Source organism: Xiphophorus couchianus, chromosome 22 (assembly GCF_001444195.1).
Source record: "Xiphophorus couchianus chromosome 22, X_couchianus-1.0, whole genome shotgun sequence".
In the NCBI taxonomy this organism is placed as follows: Eukaryota; Metazoa; Chordata; class Actinopteri; order Cyprinodontiformes; family Poeciliidae; genus Xiphophorus; species Xiphophorus couchianus.
Window position 1 is genome coordinate 5480872 of NC_040249.1, and position 14721 is coordinate 5495592.

Here is a 14721-nt window from a genome sequence, read left to right on the forward strand (position 1 = left end):
TCTGTTTCATGTTGACTTTAAGTTGTACTATATGTGCAAGAGTACTTGTAACACAAAAGTAATCAACAAAAAGTAGGAGGGAAAATTGTAAACATCTGAAATCATAATTGTCGTACGTTCCTTTATGTCTCTCTTAATTGTTGCCATAATAAGCCAAATATGTTTTAACAACCACAATAAATACACAATATATCAATTGTTTGTGCTATATTGCTGCCATTGTTATGCCTGAGACCCAGATCCATTAGTTTCTTAACAATGCAAAACCAATACAAAGCATTTGTATGCTTTAAACTGTGCTGAATTTAGTTTTTGGAGATAAGGCCTCCACAAATATTGTTTTGTCAAGTGCAGATAGCTTTTACTAAAAACACAAGTTTTAGTCTTCTGAATTAAACTGTCTCTGTTTAATATTTTAATCTGTATTCAGTAGTTTTGTTCTATATGTCGGCACTTGTTCCAAAACCTTATTCTTTGCATAATGCTGCATCTCTAATCACCTTTCAATATCTAAAACACCTTCCAACTATGATTTTACAGTAGAAATTTTATATTTTTTTAAGCCTTCAAAACTTTATCAATAACAAACCAATCAAATTAGATTTTTTTTATTATTATTTAGAAAAGTAAAAAGGCAGTCATGGTCCAAGCATCAACTGAAGGCTTCCAGCATCAGCAATATAATTTTTGATCAACTTGCCTTTATTACAAGCAACTGAAAGCAGAACACATTTTATAACAACTACTGTACATAAAATAATGGCATCAAGTTTACAGCACCCTTTTATAGCCATAATGTAATGGCTCAGGAGGTCATCACAACTTTAAAGCATTGTTTTGTGATATCCATTAAATGGCAGCTGGGAGTGATGAATGAATGTCTCTTGCCTGATGCTCAAAAATAATAAGGAAGGATGGTCATGATTTTTTTCTGGGTTCATCACAATAGGGCACATTTTCCAACAGTACACCCTCTCTAGGTCGAAGCACTGTGGAAGGAAAAGAGGTGTAGTGAATCAACAGGGGATCATTTCAACAATTCAGACATAAGTTGTACAGCAAGCATAAGGTGCAAGGAGGAGAAACATACAGAGCTTGTTTTCTGCAACGTGTTCCACTTGCAGCACCGTCTCACGAAGAACAGCTTCCACATCAGAGCCCATTTTAATCATCTGTTATTTGCAACAACAACAAAAAAACAGATATATATGCATGACGGACTAAGGAACTCTACATGCTTAAATGTGTCAGTTCAAACAAAATGTAATATAAACAGTGACCGAAGTAAATGCAAGGTGAAATTTTCAAACAAGGACTTTATTCATTAAAAGAAAAGGCTACTTACACCAACGAATCTGGCCATATGTGAAAGAAATTACAGTACACCCTAAACCTAACTGTGACTGTGCCACCTTGTAGTAAAATAATGTTTATTTTACTGAAAATAAGCATTTTACATCATTGTGGAGGAATTTAATTCAACCACACAGGGGAGTTTCAAGCATGTGCATCCTGTGTGAGCCAAACTTTGACAAGGCCACTCTAAAACTTCAGTTTTGTTTTTTGTTGAGCCAGTCAGGGTGGGTTGGAAGTGTTTTGGAATATTGTCCGGTGTAACCCGTGTGTTTGAACTTGGTGCCATGAACTGAATTTATGGTTCTAACAACTACGGCAAGTTGCCCAGTCCCTGAACCAGCAAAAAGACCTCATACATTTAATTTCTCTTCCTGAAATGCTGAGTCAATTGTGTAAATCTCCCAGAAAGATTCACTTTTGTCTCGTCAGTCCATAGAATATTTTTCCAAAAGTCTTAAATGATCAAGATGTTTATTTGGAAAATGGACACGGACCTTTGTGTTCTTCTTTTTGAGATGTGGTTCTGGCCTTGAAACTCTCTTTCTTAATTTAAGGGAGGCTTGTAGAGTTTTACATGTCGTATTTTTGTGACCTCTTGGATGAGTTATAGATGAGCTATTGGAGTTATTTTGGATAGGCCAGCCACGACTGGGAAAACTGTTCCATGTTTTCTTCATTTGTGGATCATGGCTCTTACATTGGTTCACTGGAGTCCAAAAATCCTTTGAAATTACTTTGCAACCCTTCCCAGACTGATATTTGTCATTGAGTTTGTTACAATTTCAGGGCAAAATGTATTGCTTTTTCAGATCTTTCATCCTCCTTCACATTTCCAGACAGGTTGTGTTCAATCAATATCTTGATTGCTCAGGTATGTTATTAATTATGCCTGGTGTGCAAATAAATTAATATCTAACAAAAGGTTGGCTCATCATTTAATTTAGTCATTAAAATGCACTAAATGCACCAGTAGTCTCAATATAACAAATAAAAGTAAGGAATAACATTATTAGAACAGTAATAATTGTATAATATTACAGCGAAAATAGTTTAACTTAAACGTAAAACTATCTTCGCAGCACTTTTACTTTTCCGTTTGTCAGTCATTAGATAATATATTTTTAAAAAATTCAATAGACCTTTTCGATGTTTTCCTCTGACGTTTCATTTTTGTTTTTCTTGAACTCCTCGTTGATCTTTAACTTTGCAGCTTTAAAAAGAAAACAAACGAATGAAAACATCCGATAATAAAACTCCAATACCAATATACTTGTTTTTTTCTTCAGTAGAGAGATATGCTATCCTGCTGTGTGACCTCACCTGTCAAAGCTCTTTCATCCTCTCTGAATACATCCATTCTTGTTCTGTGCAGCTTTTTAAACACGCTTAGGACCTGATTTACACACATTAAACCGTTAACTTAACACACATTTAGCAGCTGTGAATTCAGTTGTAACCTACGCTTTTAGGCGACTTAATATTTCCTAAAAAAAATAAAACTTTAGTGTGATTTAGTCTAATAGACTTAAAAAAAAATACTATTTCGCTGAAAGTATTTTCTTAAATATAAACATTGCTCACTACTCACCTTCAAACGAGTCCCCATGTTGAATTTTTCTACCTACTTCCGGTATGTACGATGTTGACCAATCAGCGAAGGTTTTGGGATGACGTAGTGTTGTAGCCAATCAAGTGTTCAGCCTGCTCTTCGCTAGCTGAAAGTAGCAATCTGCTCCACGCCCCCTTTAGTTGCACCAACATGGCCGAGGAAACGGCGAAAGCGCAGGTTGCCCAGCCGGGCGGAGACACAATATTTGGGAAAATCATCCGCAAAGAAATTCCTGTCGACCTGCTTTATGAAGACGACCAGGTATGCAGCTGAAATGTTCACTTATGAAGGATTTTTATTGCAGCTCAAGCCCGCTGCGGTTCACGTTCACTGCAGCACTTCTTGGTTGAGTCTGAGCTAGCTTTGCAGAAAGCAGGCGGAGGCAAAGTGTGGTGGTTGGATTTGCAAGTCCCCAAAGTGTGCTAAAGTGTAATATTTTAGAGACAAAGCGGGGGGGGCAGTGATCAGCTTAATTCAGCGCGAGAACAGAGAATTGTGCATCTCTGATTTTTACTTTCGTTTTGTATTTGCTGCAAATTGATGAGGTTCCAGTTGGCTGTGCTTTCAATCCAGCATTTAAGATCTGCACGCAGCCTGCAGACCTATAATACGATAATTTGTTATGAAACATGTAGCACACCATAATGCAGAAATTATGCTGTGTACCATTGTGTGCTAGGGCGTGTATCGTCCTAAAATAACTGCAGATCTGAATAAAAACTAGTCAAGCTATGTCTGAAGTGGTTCAGGTAGATCTGAACCAGCGAGTTATTATGACATCCATACGAACGTTTTGATCTGACATGCGTAAAGATGTCATTATAGCATGACATCCCAATATTATAATGTTCTGTAGCCATATTTGTAGTCAACATCAAATTTTCTAAAAATAAAGTCGTCCTGAGCTGTCTACACTTTCTTGATTTTTTTCTTTGTTTTCCTTCTGTTCCTTCTCTCTTTTAATTTTAGTGTGTTGCCTTCAATGACATTTCTCCACAAGCTCCGACTCACATCCTGGTGGTCCCTAAGAAACCAATTGTTCAGCTGTCGCAAGCCGAGGAAGTCGATGCTGCAGTACGTACGATTCTGGACGCCTCCATAGATTAAAATTCAATTTAGAATAATTTATATCATTGACCACCAGAGGGAGGCATTTGCAAACGTTACAAATATTTTGAACCAAAAGTGGTATAATTTAGTAAATAAGTCGTTAAATATTTTACTCTGTGATTGTTTACAATGTAAATGAAAATGCGTATAATGTAGATTAAAAAAAATGTAAATGTTTCAGTAATTTAATAGTTTTTGGTAGTGATTTATACCAATTTATTTGTCTAATAACAATAATACATGTATATACAGTACATTAATATAAATATATTAAGTCTTATGTATTTGATGTATTTAAACTGTCTTCGGAATGAATATTAACTTGGCAACCAATGTGTTGAATCTGTTTTTAATCAAGTCTTTTGCTCTTGCAGTTGTTGGGCCACTTGCTGATCGTTTCAAAGAAGGTCGCTCAAAATGCAGGCCTGTCAAAGGGCTACCGGATCGTCATCAACGACGGGCCTGATGGAGGCCAGTCTGTCTACCACATCCACGTCCATGTGTTGGGTGGACGCTGTATGGGATGGCCCCCAGGCTAACCTTCCTCCTCCTCCTCGCCATGTCGTACCAACGTCCCTTGTCTGACATTGGTCCTGTTAAATGAAATCGTGAAACAAATGTGAGGTTTCTGTGGTGTTAATAAAACACATAAGAGTTGCTTGAAACTCTTGTCTGTTGGGGGTCATGGTTTCTAAACGTTTGCATTTCGGGTCATAACTGTGCAAACCTAGGTGTGCAGGAAAACATTGGAAAGTTATATTTCTTCAATACTCTGGTCAAAGGAGACTGGAATCCTCAACCTAAATCGATGGTTTTTAATGTTGGTCCTCAGCCACCATTGCTCGTCATGTTTTAGATGTTTCCCCGTTGCCACACACCTAAGTTCAGTGAATGTGTGATTATCGGGCTTCTGTAGCTCTTCATGGCACGCCGAGAAGGTCATGAAGTCATCTGAATGCGGTGTCCTGCAGTAAAGACATCTTAAAACATGGGGGGGAGTGATCCATGAGGGCCAGGACTCACAGCAAGTGACCTAAATGCAAATTGCCACGTGTGGAGGAAAACTGACACTATACATCATCCTGAATAAACCGTACCTATAGGGAAACATGGTGTTGGGAGCATCATGCTGTAGGCACACTTTATTTCAACACAGATAAGGAAGGTGGTCAGAGTTGACAAAATGGATGGAGTGTCTTAATTTTCCTAGGCCAATCCTGGAAGAGTCCTATAGAGGCTTGAGATTTGGGGCAGAGGTTTTACCTTTCAGCAAGAAAGCAATCCTAAACATTTAGCCAGAGGTTTAGATCAAAGCTTATATCTGTTATAGAATTACCCAGTCAAACTCAACTAAGAATCTTTGAAAATAAATATTTGCAGAAATGCTCCATTCAGTTTGACTGAGCTTACGCTGTTTGCCCCCATACCCCCTCTAAAAAGTGGGCAAAAATGTTCATCTTCAGATAAGCAAAGCTGGCAAGGACTTACCCCAAAAGACTGAAAGTGTGGCAATAGAGGTTCTTAAAGTGTTGACTCCAGGGCCGACTACAAAGGCATGTCGCAGGTTAATTTTTATCTAAGTTATGCTTTCAAAACTCTTATTTTACTTCCACTTCACAATTACTCACTATTTAGTGCTGGCACATCTCAGAATCTCCGTAAAATGCGCAGAAGTTAGCGGCTGTGACCAAATGCGAGAACGCTTAAAAACCTTTTTGATGCACTGTATAAATTGCATTTGGTGTGGAAGCAGAGTCTTCATCGTGTTGCCTTGTGTTTTCCAAGTTTTCATATTGAAATCGCCTGTATTGAGCTGAGCAGGGACGACCCTTCCTGTTGTGGGTTTGTCTCGTGAAAAGATGCAAATGTATAACAGAATTCAGGCCACACAAAGGACCGGCAGACCCATTTGCATTTTGATTTGACACATGATTAATTGCCTTAAGCATGGAGCAGTGTTCAGTACAAAAACAAATGAATATGAAGGCCCACAGCAAAGTACTCAGACCCCTTCACTTTTCCACATTTACAAAGGCATTCCACAAACTTTAGAATAGTTTTATTATTAATGCAAAAATAATCGACAATAACAAAGTAAAAATATGTGTACATACACGTTTGTGTACTTAAATTGAATTGACCGAACATGATTTGTAATGCAACTTACTTAATGTAAAAATCTCCCAGCTGACACAGCATATCAAACACAAGTCAAAGGAATTATTATATTATTATTATAATATGTGAAAATGTCAGTTTATTTCACTTATTGACTACATTTTCATCAATACTAAGAAATGATTGACTTAAATCAAGCTTCTATATTTTTACTTAAAAGTTACTTGTAAGTTAATTTTGTATTTAAGACAAAATTAAAATAAGACAAGTTCATTTTAACTAGTTTCTAGTCTTTGGGATTTTGTGCTTTTTCGGTGTTGTGACATTGATAATCAGGACACGTTTGTACCAAATAAGAGGCGGTAAAGACGCGACAAGTGAATAGCTCTTTTTTTTATTAACAGTAAGAATGCAGATAGTTGAACAAATATAAAATGCATAAAACATCCACATAATATTAAAACAAAAATAAATAAAATGATTTTCTTTACAAAATAAGAAAAAAGAAATACAAAGGACACTGATCAAATGACACGTGTGGCATTTACAAAATATACCTAAATGTACCTAGCGTTCACAGTCCCCTAAGGTTTTTACTTTCTGGACATCAGGAGAGGGAAAAGGGGCAACAAAATAGGTTCAGACGAGCAAGGCAGTCACTTCTGATATCAGGCAGACTGATATCCTGAGTTAGATGCAATCTGTCACTTTGTTGATGTGCAAAATAAAATAACTTCTTTTTTTTTTTTAGACAACTGCACCTTTTTCTTATTAAGCAATGCCCTTGTGTCATTTAAAAATGGACACTTTGAGGCATTTAGCATCTGTAAACAGTACAGTATGGAGGGAGGGAAACAAACATGTACTCTGGTACCTAAAAATCACTATTGTTAAAGGCGTCTAAGTACTAATACACTGCTTTAAATTTTAACCTAGTCTACACAGACTATAAGCTGAAGAGAGGGTCAGAAAAAATGCTCAGTCTCCAAAATTAACTCCAAAAGCAGCCAAGTGGCTGAGAAGTCTAAAACAGTCCAGGTATGTTGGAGTTTCCCCTCATAGATGATGCAGAACAGAAAAAAAATCCTCAGTGTTTGAAATGTGGAGTCACATTTCAAGATAATGTCTGCTTTTTTTTTTAAATAAACAAAATAAAGGCATTTTAGTGATTATGTCTTATTTCAACGGCACCTTATTAAAAACAAATTCCAGCAGCTTTTCCCCATGGAGATAATGTTTGTAGTAGAGTGGCAAGGAAGACTATTATCTCATTATAAACAAAACTAAACAAAGCTATTTAAATATAAAGTGATTAGTTCAAACACTGACTCAGTAAAGTAGAAATCCTTCCACAGGTGACAGGACCAAATAAAAAACTGCCAATTGGAACAAAAATAGATTGGCACCCCTAAAAAACATGTAGAAAGCCTAAAAATAATACATTTATCTCCCACTGTAGTGACACAATCTCACACTCTTTTATCTGTGGTAAACTGCGTCTCCTTGTTGCTGAATTTAGACCAAATTTGTTTGAAACCAGCAAAATAGAAAACAATGAACTTGAAAAGGTTTTTTTAATAAGACAATCACATGAGGCCTTTCTTTTTATATTCCAGTACCACAATGAGTCAAAGATAATCTTATTGCAAAAATCAGATTACTTTTGTTTGTTTCATTAAAATATAGCACACTTAAGTTATTTTTGAGCACGGATATTTTTAAAAAAGTTTTTAAAGAAATTAAAATGATTTTTGATCGACCTGATGTGGCAAAAAGTTCTGACTCTGCTTTCCTAGAGGCCTTGTTATATGAACCAATCAGTGTAGCACTGGTCATTATCCCAAAAAAAAAAAGAAAATTATTCACTAATGTTTTCTTGTGGCTGCTCCTGAAAAAATATTCTCATTTATAAATCTAACCATTAAATCTAATAATTGAAATTGTTAGATTTTTCAGGATTTTCCAGTGTGAGATTGTGCTGCTGCAATCAAAGATGAATTTATTTTAAGGCTTTTACTTTTATTGGCCGATAATAAATGTTGAGTACTCTGCAGGTGAGGACACAGTTTCTTGTTAACTGGGAGAGAATAGCTCTTCACCACCAGCAACATTAGGATGAATTGTAATTTGTTGCTTCCCCAGGAGAGATTGCTTTAAAAATGGCACAACAATTTGAAAATAGATACATCCGTAAACAGGTAATGACTGAAGCTGCTACTGCTGCTAAAACCACCAATCCAAATAAGTCAGATCTGACTTGTAGTTGTGTTTTGAACATGCTGTAGGGAGAAAGTGTGTTTCAAGCGATTGGAACAGAAAAATTTAATGCAAAGAGGAAAACTCAAGATGAATGGAAGCCTAATAAGTAGAACCAGGTTCTACTTATTAGGCTTATTAAGTGGTAATTATTTTATATCATCTTTTTACATGAATAAAATTCTGCTTGATTTCTGGCATAATCTCAATACTTTTAGGTTTAAACCATGTTTCTCATAATTGAGCTGAAATATCCTTTGTGTGAGTGTAACTAAAACATGTTAAAGTGTTACTTTACAACGCATTCAGTTTGTCTTCTATGAGCTCACAAAAAAATGTGTCGACTAGTGTTTGAGGGGATGAGGTGCGACGCCTCTACGGGGGGCGAGTTATGTTTAAGGCATGTCCTCAGCGCAGGAAGGGTCCCGATGCATAAAAAAGGCAATAGGAGTGAAACAGGCCTCGGTCCATGTGGATGTCAGGTTGGTTGTTGGGCGTCAGCAGCTGGTGGCTGGGATGTTACCGTCAGGCTATCTGAAACATCCTTGGGTCAAGTTTCTGCTAGTCAGTTTTCGGAGCGGTTGAGAAACTCACTTCATTTCTGATCACTGTTGGGTAAAAAGAAGGCTGTGCGTCTGCCAGCCACCTACACGCTAATCCATGCTCATGTTTATTCATTTCTCATTGAAGAGAGCTGCCGTTCATTTCTGTGCGATGGCCTCTTCTCCGCTCGGCCGCCTGCGACTGAAGGGCAGCCCGATGACGCCCGCCAGGCCCAAACCCACGAGGTTTTCTCGGCCCTCTGTGCTGGCGGCTGAAGACTGAACCCTGGTGGAGGCGGCCGAACCGTCAGGCCCTGGAAGGATTTCGGGCAGCGACTCTTTGGCTGGGCTGGCGGCGGAGGGGGGCGTGGCTTTGGCGGTTGGGACCTTGGTGGGGCTGGACAGGCTGAGGCTGGCCAAGGCGTCCAAAGTCCCGTCTGGGTCCACCATCACGTTAATCACTGAGACATAGGAAGCACTTTGTGAAATGACTGATTTCCATGTTAAACAGATGAGTTAAAACTGCTGTATATAACTTTTATAAAAATATGACTTTTTGCATAATTGTTAAAAATGTCCTGACAGTACAAAATGAGACTGATAATCTGTGAAAAACAATGTCTTCATCCAGTACTAACTGCAAAAATACACCACTTAGTGAGAAACAACAATCAGAGCCAGGAGGAAGGTCTTAGCGCTGTCAATCACTCATGTTTATGGGCTGCTCACACCCTCCCTCTTGCTCTCTGCTACGCTACAGCTGGTTCACCACAACAAAGCCTCATAAATCCTGAGGCTAGTCAGCATGGCCACCAATGACAAGATGATAAGTTGTTTCTTCTCCATTAGTACACTGAGCAGCACACGCACAAGCATGACTGACAACACTAAGACCTCCTCGCTCTGATTGGTGCATTTCTGCAGTAAAAGTATCCCTGGCAGGGGGTTGATGTTTTTGTAGATTATCTGTCTCATGTTATAGTCACAACATAATTTTAACAAAAATATGTAAAAACTATATATATATATATATATATATATGTTTTTTTATTTTGTCCAGCAGCATCTGTTCTGCTTCACCTTGGAGCTGTTTCTCAACTCTCTTCAGTTCAAGCAAAATCGAAGAAATTTCCTAAAAAACAAACAAAAAAAAGACAAAATTATAGCTTCCATTTATATTTTACTCATGTTCTTATTAAACATTCTTGCGTAGATTCTTTCTTTCTGTACCTTGTTGGAGGTTTTAAGAAGTGGAGCTTCACTCTCTGATTTCAGTTTACTCTCAATTTCATCCCAGTTTCTGTCCTTATCCTTGAACAAGATCCTGGCACGAAGAAATTAAAAAACTATTTACAGTGTATATTTCTTGACAGAAAAACAAGATAGCACTATATTAATTAAGTCAAGTGCTAAGATCTTGCTGCTTATAAACAGTGGCTGGAAAGTAAATTTATACTGCCTTCGCCATATGAAAAGCACTAGACAGTACAGCTAAACTCTTCCCTGACCCAAAGACTCTGAGGCAAGTTGACCTTTTGTCCACAGGTTTAATGATTTCAAGGAAGTGTGAAACTGAAACACACAAAAGGGGATACAAGACTTACAACATATTCAAAAATATTTAACATCCACCGCAACAACCAAAAAATGATGTAAGAAATAATGATATATAATAATATATTAAACATAACCTACCCACATGTCTAGTGCTTTTCATATGGCGAAGGCAGTATAAAATTCATACTCAATGTAAACCTGAATGTATTTTGACAGGAGTTTATTGAGTAAACAACACTAAGAAGTGCTCAACTGAGAAGTAGCTAAAAAAAATGAATCAGTTTTTACATGACTTATTATGCATGCAACCCTCATGAGTCTATAGTTTATACAATCATCTTTTGCTACTGTGCTCTACCAAACCTACCCCTTAACTGAAAACTTTGTAAAATATCTCAAGCTCGGGGAAATCCGTGAACAGAAATATTCAAGCGAGGAAATGCACGTAACAACAAGTACCTGATTTTCCCTGCTGTTCTGTCAACAGAGTGTCTGATCTTGGTGGAGAGCTGAGATACAGAGTGGATCAGGAGGCTGTCCAACACTGCCTAAAAACCCACAACATCACAATTAGATCATGTTTTTAATAGCGAAAGCCTCAAGATGCTGTTCATTGTGTTTTAGATTCGTCAGGCAGCTCCTCACCTCCTCTCGGTTCCAGGTGCGCCTCCTCAAGGCCCGAGGCTCCCGGCCGTCAGGAGCTCGGGGTTGGTGCTCAACGGGCTTTCCGTTGATCTCTGGCGGCTTGTTGGATGAAATAACTGGAGGGATCTTTCTAAATTTGAGGCTCTCGTCAAACACTCGATCCACCAGCTGGGCCAGAACAGAGAGAAATGCAGAGGAGACAAAGGGAGCGAATGTAATCAAACCTTCAGCTCAACTGCTGTATTTCAATGAGCTGCATAAAGATGTTAGGATGTGTGAAACGTGGGCTTATCCACTTTATCGAGGAAAGTTATGCCTTTCATGAGAATGAAATTAGTAGTAACAAATTACATGGTTTGTACACTTCTTCCCACAGTAAAATTCAAGCACTTTGAAATATTTTCAAGGTAAACCTTTTCAGCGCCACACTGGAGAAAGAAATAATAAAAATGAACTAAAAAAAGATAGTTTTAATAATTCACTACTATATATTGTGTTGCTGTTATTCATAATTTCTTGTGATAATATCTAGCTAAACTAAAATATAATAGGATTTTGTAATGTTTGCTTCACACAACCTCTGACCGGTCCAAAAACAAAACACTAATTTCACTAAATAAAATACCCCAATGTCAATCACTTTGTTTAATGTACAAAAGGTAGGTCAACCCTTATTTCAGTTACACAGATCAATAAGTCACTGAGCCAATAGAAGTAATAAACATTAATCAACAACAAATATTAATTAACAAATTATGTTAAGATAAATGACATATATAGAGAAAGTTACAAAAACTGTTCTTGTAAAGTTTACTGGAATTTAGCAAAAATAAATAATTTTGGCAATTCTAACTTATCTAATAACTAAAATTTAGTTTGATTCAACTTCAGACGTTGGGGGAAAATGTATCTGCCTTTTTATTAGGTATACGAAAATATCTGGCTTCAGCCGTTTCCCAAATGTAGGCTTTTAATCAAATGTTTGGTTGAAATTTATAACAAAATTGTGCAGTTTGAATATCAAGTACAGATCAGGCAGGCACTTTCCAAATGTTGAAAATTGACTCTAATAAAATTGATTTGGGGGATTTTAAGCACCCGTATGGACCCTGGAGCTAAGGAATGAAAGTTCAGCAAATAGCAGCGCATGAGAAGACCTGAAAGCTATGAAGCAGCAGAGAGGCACTCGTTTTTCCCTCCCTACTAAACACAAGAATTAATGGAAAAGTTGCAATGAAAGCACAAATATTAAGGCAATAGAAGAAGAAGAAGACCGGGCACCTTTTTCATGCTCTCCTGTATGTCCGGCTGCGCGGGGCGTGCAGGGCCTACCTCTTCCCGGGTGTCGATGGCCGACCCCGGAGTGGTGGCGGCGGTGCTGACGGTGGTGCTCGGCGCTGTGCCGGACGAGCTGACCGAGTCTATCTCACCGGCCACGTCGTGGATCTCACGTGCCAAGATGGCCAAGTCCTTGGCCAAGTCCTGGCTGATCCTGCGCACACAGGGGAACAACCTGTTAATCAGACAGGGTTCTTTAGGACTCAGGAGGTGCTTTAAAGTGCAAATGAATCAGAAAATCAGTGATGATCGGTACCTGGCAATCTCTTCGCTGTGAGCTGTCCAGTCCCTGATGTACTCCTCCTGCTCCTTCATGCGGTGTTTGATGCCCGCTCCGCCGGGGATCGCCGCCACGCCCGCCGGTCCCGAGCTGGTGGCGGAGCTGAGTCTCGAACCGCGGTGCGGGACGAGGTGGTGGGGCCGGACGTGGGGGCGAGTGCCATGCTTTGCCGAGTTCCGGCTGGAGCCGAACTCTTCCTCCGAGGTGGAGCCGTACTCCGGCGGCAGGCGCCGCCACCTGCTGCTGCTGGACACTGCAACGGCAGGAAAAGCCGTTACTAGTCATTGGACAAAGTCACAATGGTTGTTGACTCGTTTGTCAGCAAGATACAAATGAATGTTGTTCAGAAGTTTACGAATGCTTTCCTATTATTTACTATTTTAAAAACAAGAATTTGGTGCAGGAGTTTGGATTTCTTGTGGATCCAGTCCACACCGAATCAAAATTACACGTTAAAGATCAAATATAAACACAAACTCCTATTATTCTGTTAATAGCTCAACTTACGGCTCCTCAGTTCACTCAGCATCCTCTTTGTTCAATTACTGGCAGACCAGAGTCTTGATGGACTGTTTCTGATTATCTTAAGCGATTTTCTTTCATCTAAGGGTGGCAGTTTTGGTCAGATGGTTCTTTGTCACAACTAGGTGCTTCTGAAGAGTAATGACCCCAAAGAACACATAAAGAAGGCCAACATTAAGGTTTTGGAAAGCCCTGACCCCAGTTTACATCAAGGTCCCCTGTATTATTTCTAAAAAGCAGACTGGTGACATGATCTACGGATATTTGTGTTTTGATCATTTATTCACTGTTGTTAACAGGTTTCCGAATTCAGTTCATTTCTATTTGTTGGTCGCTGTGGATGTTAGTGTTTTCTATAGAGTTTATTCCTTCGGTTCTTACTCATTTCTTGGGTTCTTTCTTCAGAGAGATTTGGTTTGTTCTCTTCACATCATCTTTTTCTGCTCTCGATTTGTAGATCCTATTGTGTCTTAATTAAGCTCTTCTTTGTATTTTCTGTTTATTAGTCTCCCTGCTCTCATGTTGCCACAGCTGTTCCACATCCCCTCTGATTAGCTCCCCTGGTTCCTGTTATTTTCCAACTCATGCCTCTGTAGATAAGCTCCTTGTTTTTTTCATTGTTCCTCTCTGGATTTTCTGTTTCACGCCCCCAGTTTCCATCATCTGTCTTCACATGTTTTACCTCCAAGTTCTTGTTGGTTTTTTTTTCCCTTTGGTTATTAAAGTCTCTGCTAATTTTCACCACTGTCGATTTCTGTATTCCAAACTCACAACGTGACAAATAGCTAAATGTTGAAGCCACAATTAAGGCAAAACTTTGCTGATGTTGCACAGTTCCACAACATTTTGTTGTGGAACTGTAATATAGTGCAACTTGATAAGGGGTGTTAAACCAAATATTAGTGGAGAAAGTGTAGAATACAGCCTATCCGTATCATTTTAACCATGTGTGGATAATAATTAAATTAAACATGTGCACCAAGTCATTGTTTTCAAAAGTATTAAAAATTGTTTGTGTAATCATTTCCGCCTGGGAAAATAATAGTTAAAATAAACCATTAAAAACAAAAACTTCTTGTGAAATTCAACACTATCAGGAGTGGATGTAAACTTCTGACCGGCAATTTATATCACACGGTTGAACTCCACTCTTAAGGAAATTAATTGACCCAAAACAACATCAAGTGTTTTGGGTGTTTGACAGCATATTTAGCAATGGTAAAAATCACACAAAAAAAAAGCAGCAAAAAATATTTTGAAGCATTTCAAGGCGTCCAACAAAACGAAGAAGCAATAAAGCTGCATGTTAAGTTGTTTTGAAATTTTCAAACAGCAGCTCTGTTAGTCCAGCTCTGACACAATGAGATTATACCTTGATCAGTCCGTCC

General features: G+C 38.4%; 3 protein-coding genes across 10 annotated transcripts in view; 1 reads left to right on the forward strand and 2 right to left on the reverse strand.

Moving 5' to 3' along the window:
- Nucleotides 1-592: 592 nt before the first annotated feature.
- On the reverse strand, nt 593-3056 carry lyrm7 (LYR motif containing 7). The gene is made up of 5 exons (XM_028007364.1): nt 2945-3056; nt 2677-2749; nt 2496-2566; nt 1091-1172; nt 593-989 (listed from the first exon to the last, which is right to left on the reverse strand). The coding sequence occupies exons 1-5, from the start codon at nt 2960-2962 to the stop codon at nt 919-921; spliced, it is 315 nt and encodes a 104-aa protein (XP_027863165.1). The 5' UTR covers nt 2963-3056; the 3' UTR covers nt 593-918.
- A 13-nt stretch (nt 3057-3069) lies between these two features.
- On the forward strand, nt 3070-4740 carry hint1 (histidine triad nucleotide binding protein 1). Its single transcript, XM_028007363.1, has 3 exons — nt 3070-3226; nt 3935-4039; nt 4450-4740. Exons 1-3 carry the CDS (start codon nt 3116-3118, stop codon nt 4612-4614), a joined length of 381 nt encoding a protein of 126 aa, XP_027863164.1. The 5' UTR covers nt 3070-3115; the 3' UTR covers nt 4615-4740.
- A 1379-nt stretch (nt 4741-6119) lies between these two features.
- Nucleotides 6120-14721, reverse strand: part of cep170aa (centrosomal protein 170Aa) — a 44592-nt gene continuing 35990 nt past the window's right edge. For 3 of the 8 annotated variants that reach the window (XM_028007350.1, XM_028007352.1, XM_028007349.1), the window contains 7 exons: nt 12788-13064; nt 12475-12706; nt 11194-11361; nt 11008-11096; nt 10222-10315; nt 10072-10123; nt 6120-9452 (listed from right to left, as the gene is read on the reverse strand). In XM_028007350.1, the coding sequence (XP_027863151.1) occupies nt 9151-9452; nt 10072-10123; nt 10222-10315; nt 11008-11096; nt 11194-11361; nt 12475-12706; nt 12788-13064 (1214 nt within the window). In that variant the 3' untranslated portion in view covers nt 6120-9150. The remainder of the gene's footprint in view (nt 9453-10071; nt 10124-10221; nt 10316-11007; nt 11097-11193; nt 11362-12474; nt 12707-12787; nt 13065-14721) is intronic. The other 5 variants (XM_028007355.1, XM_028007354.1, XM_028007356.1 and 2 more) reach the window with 3 other exon arrangements.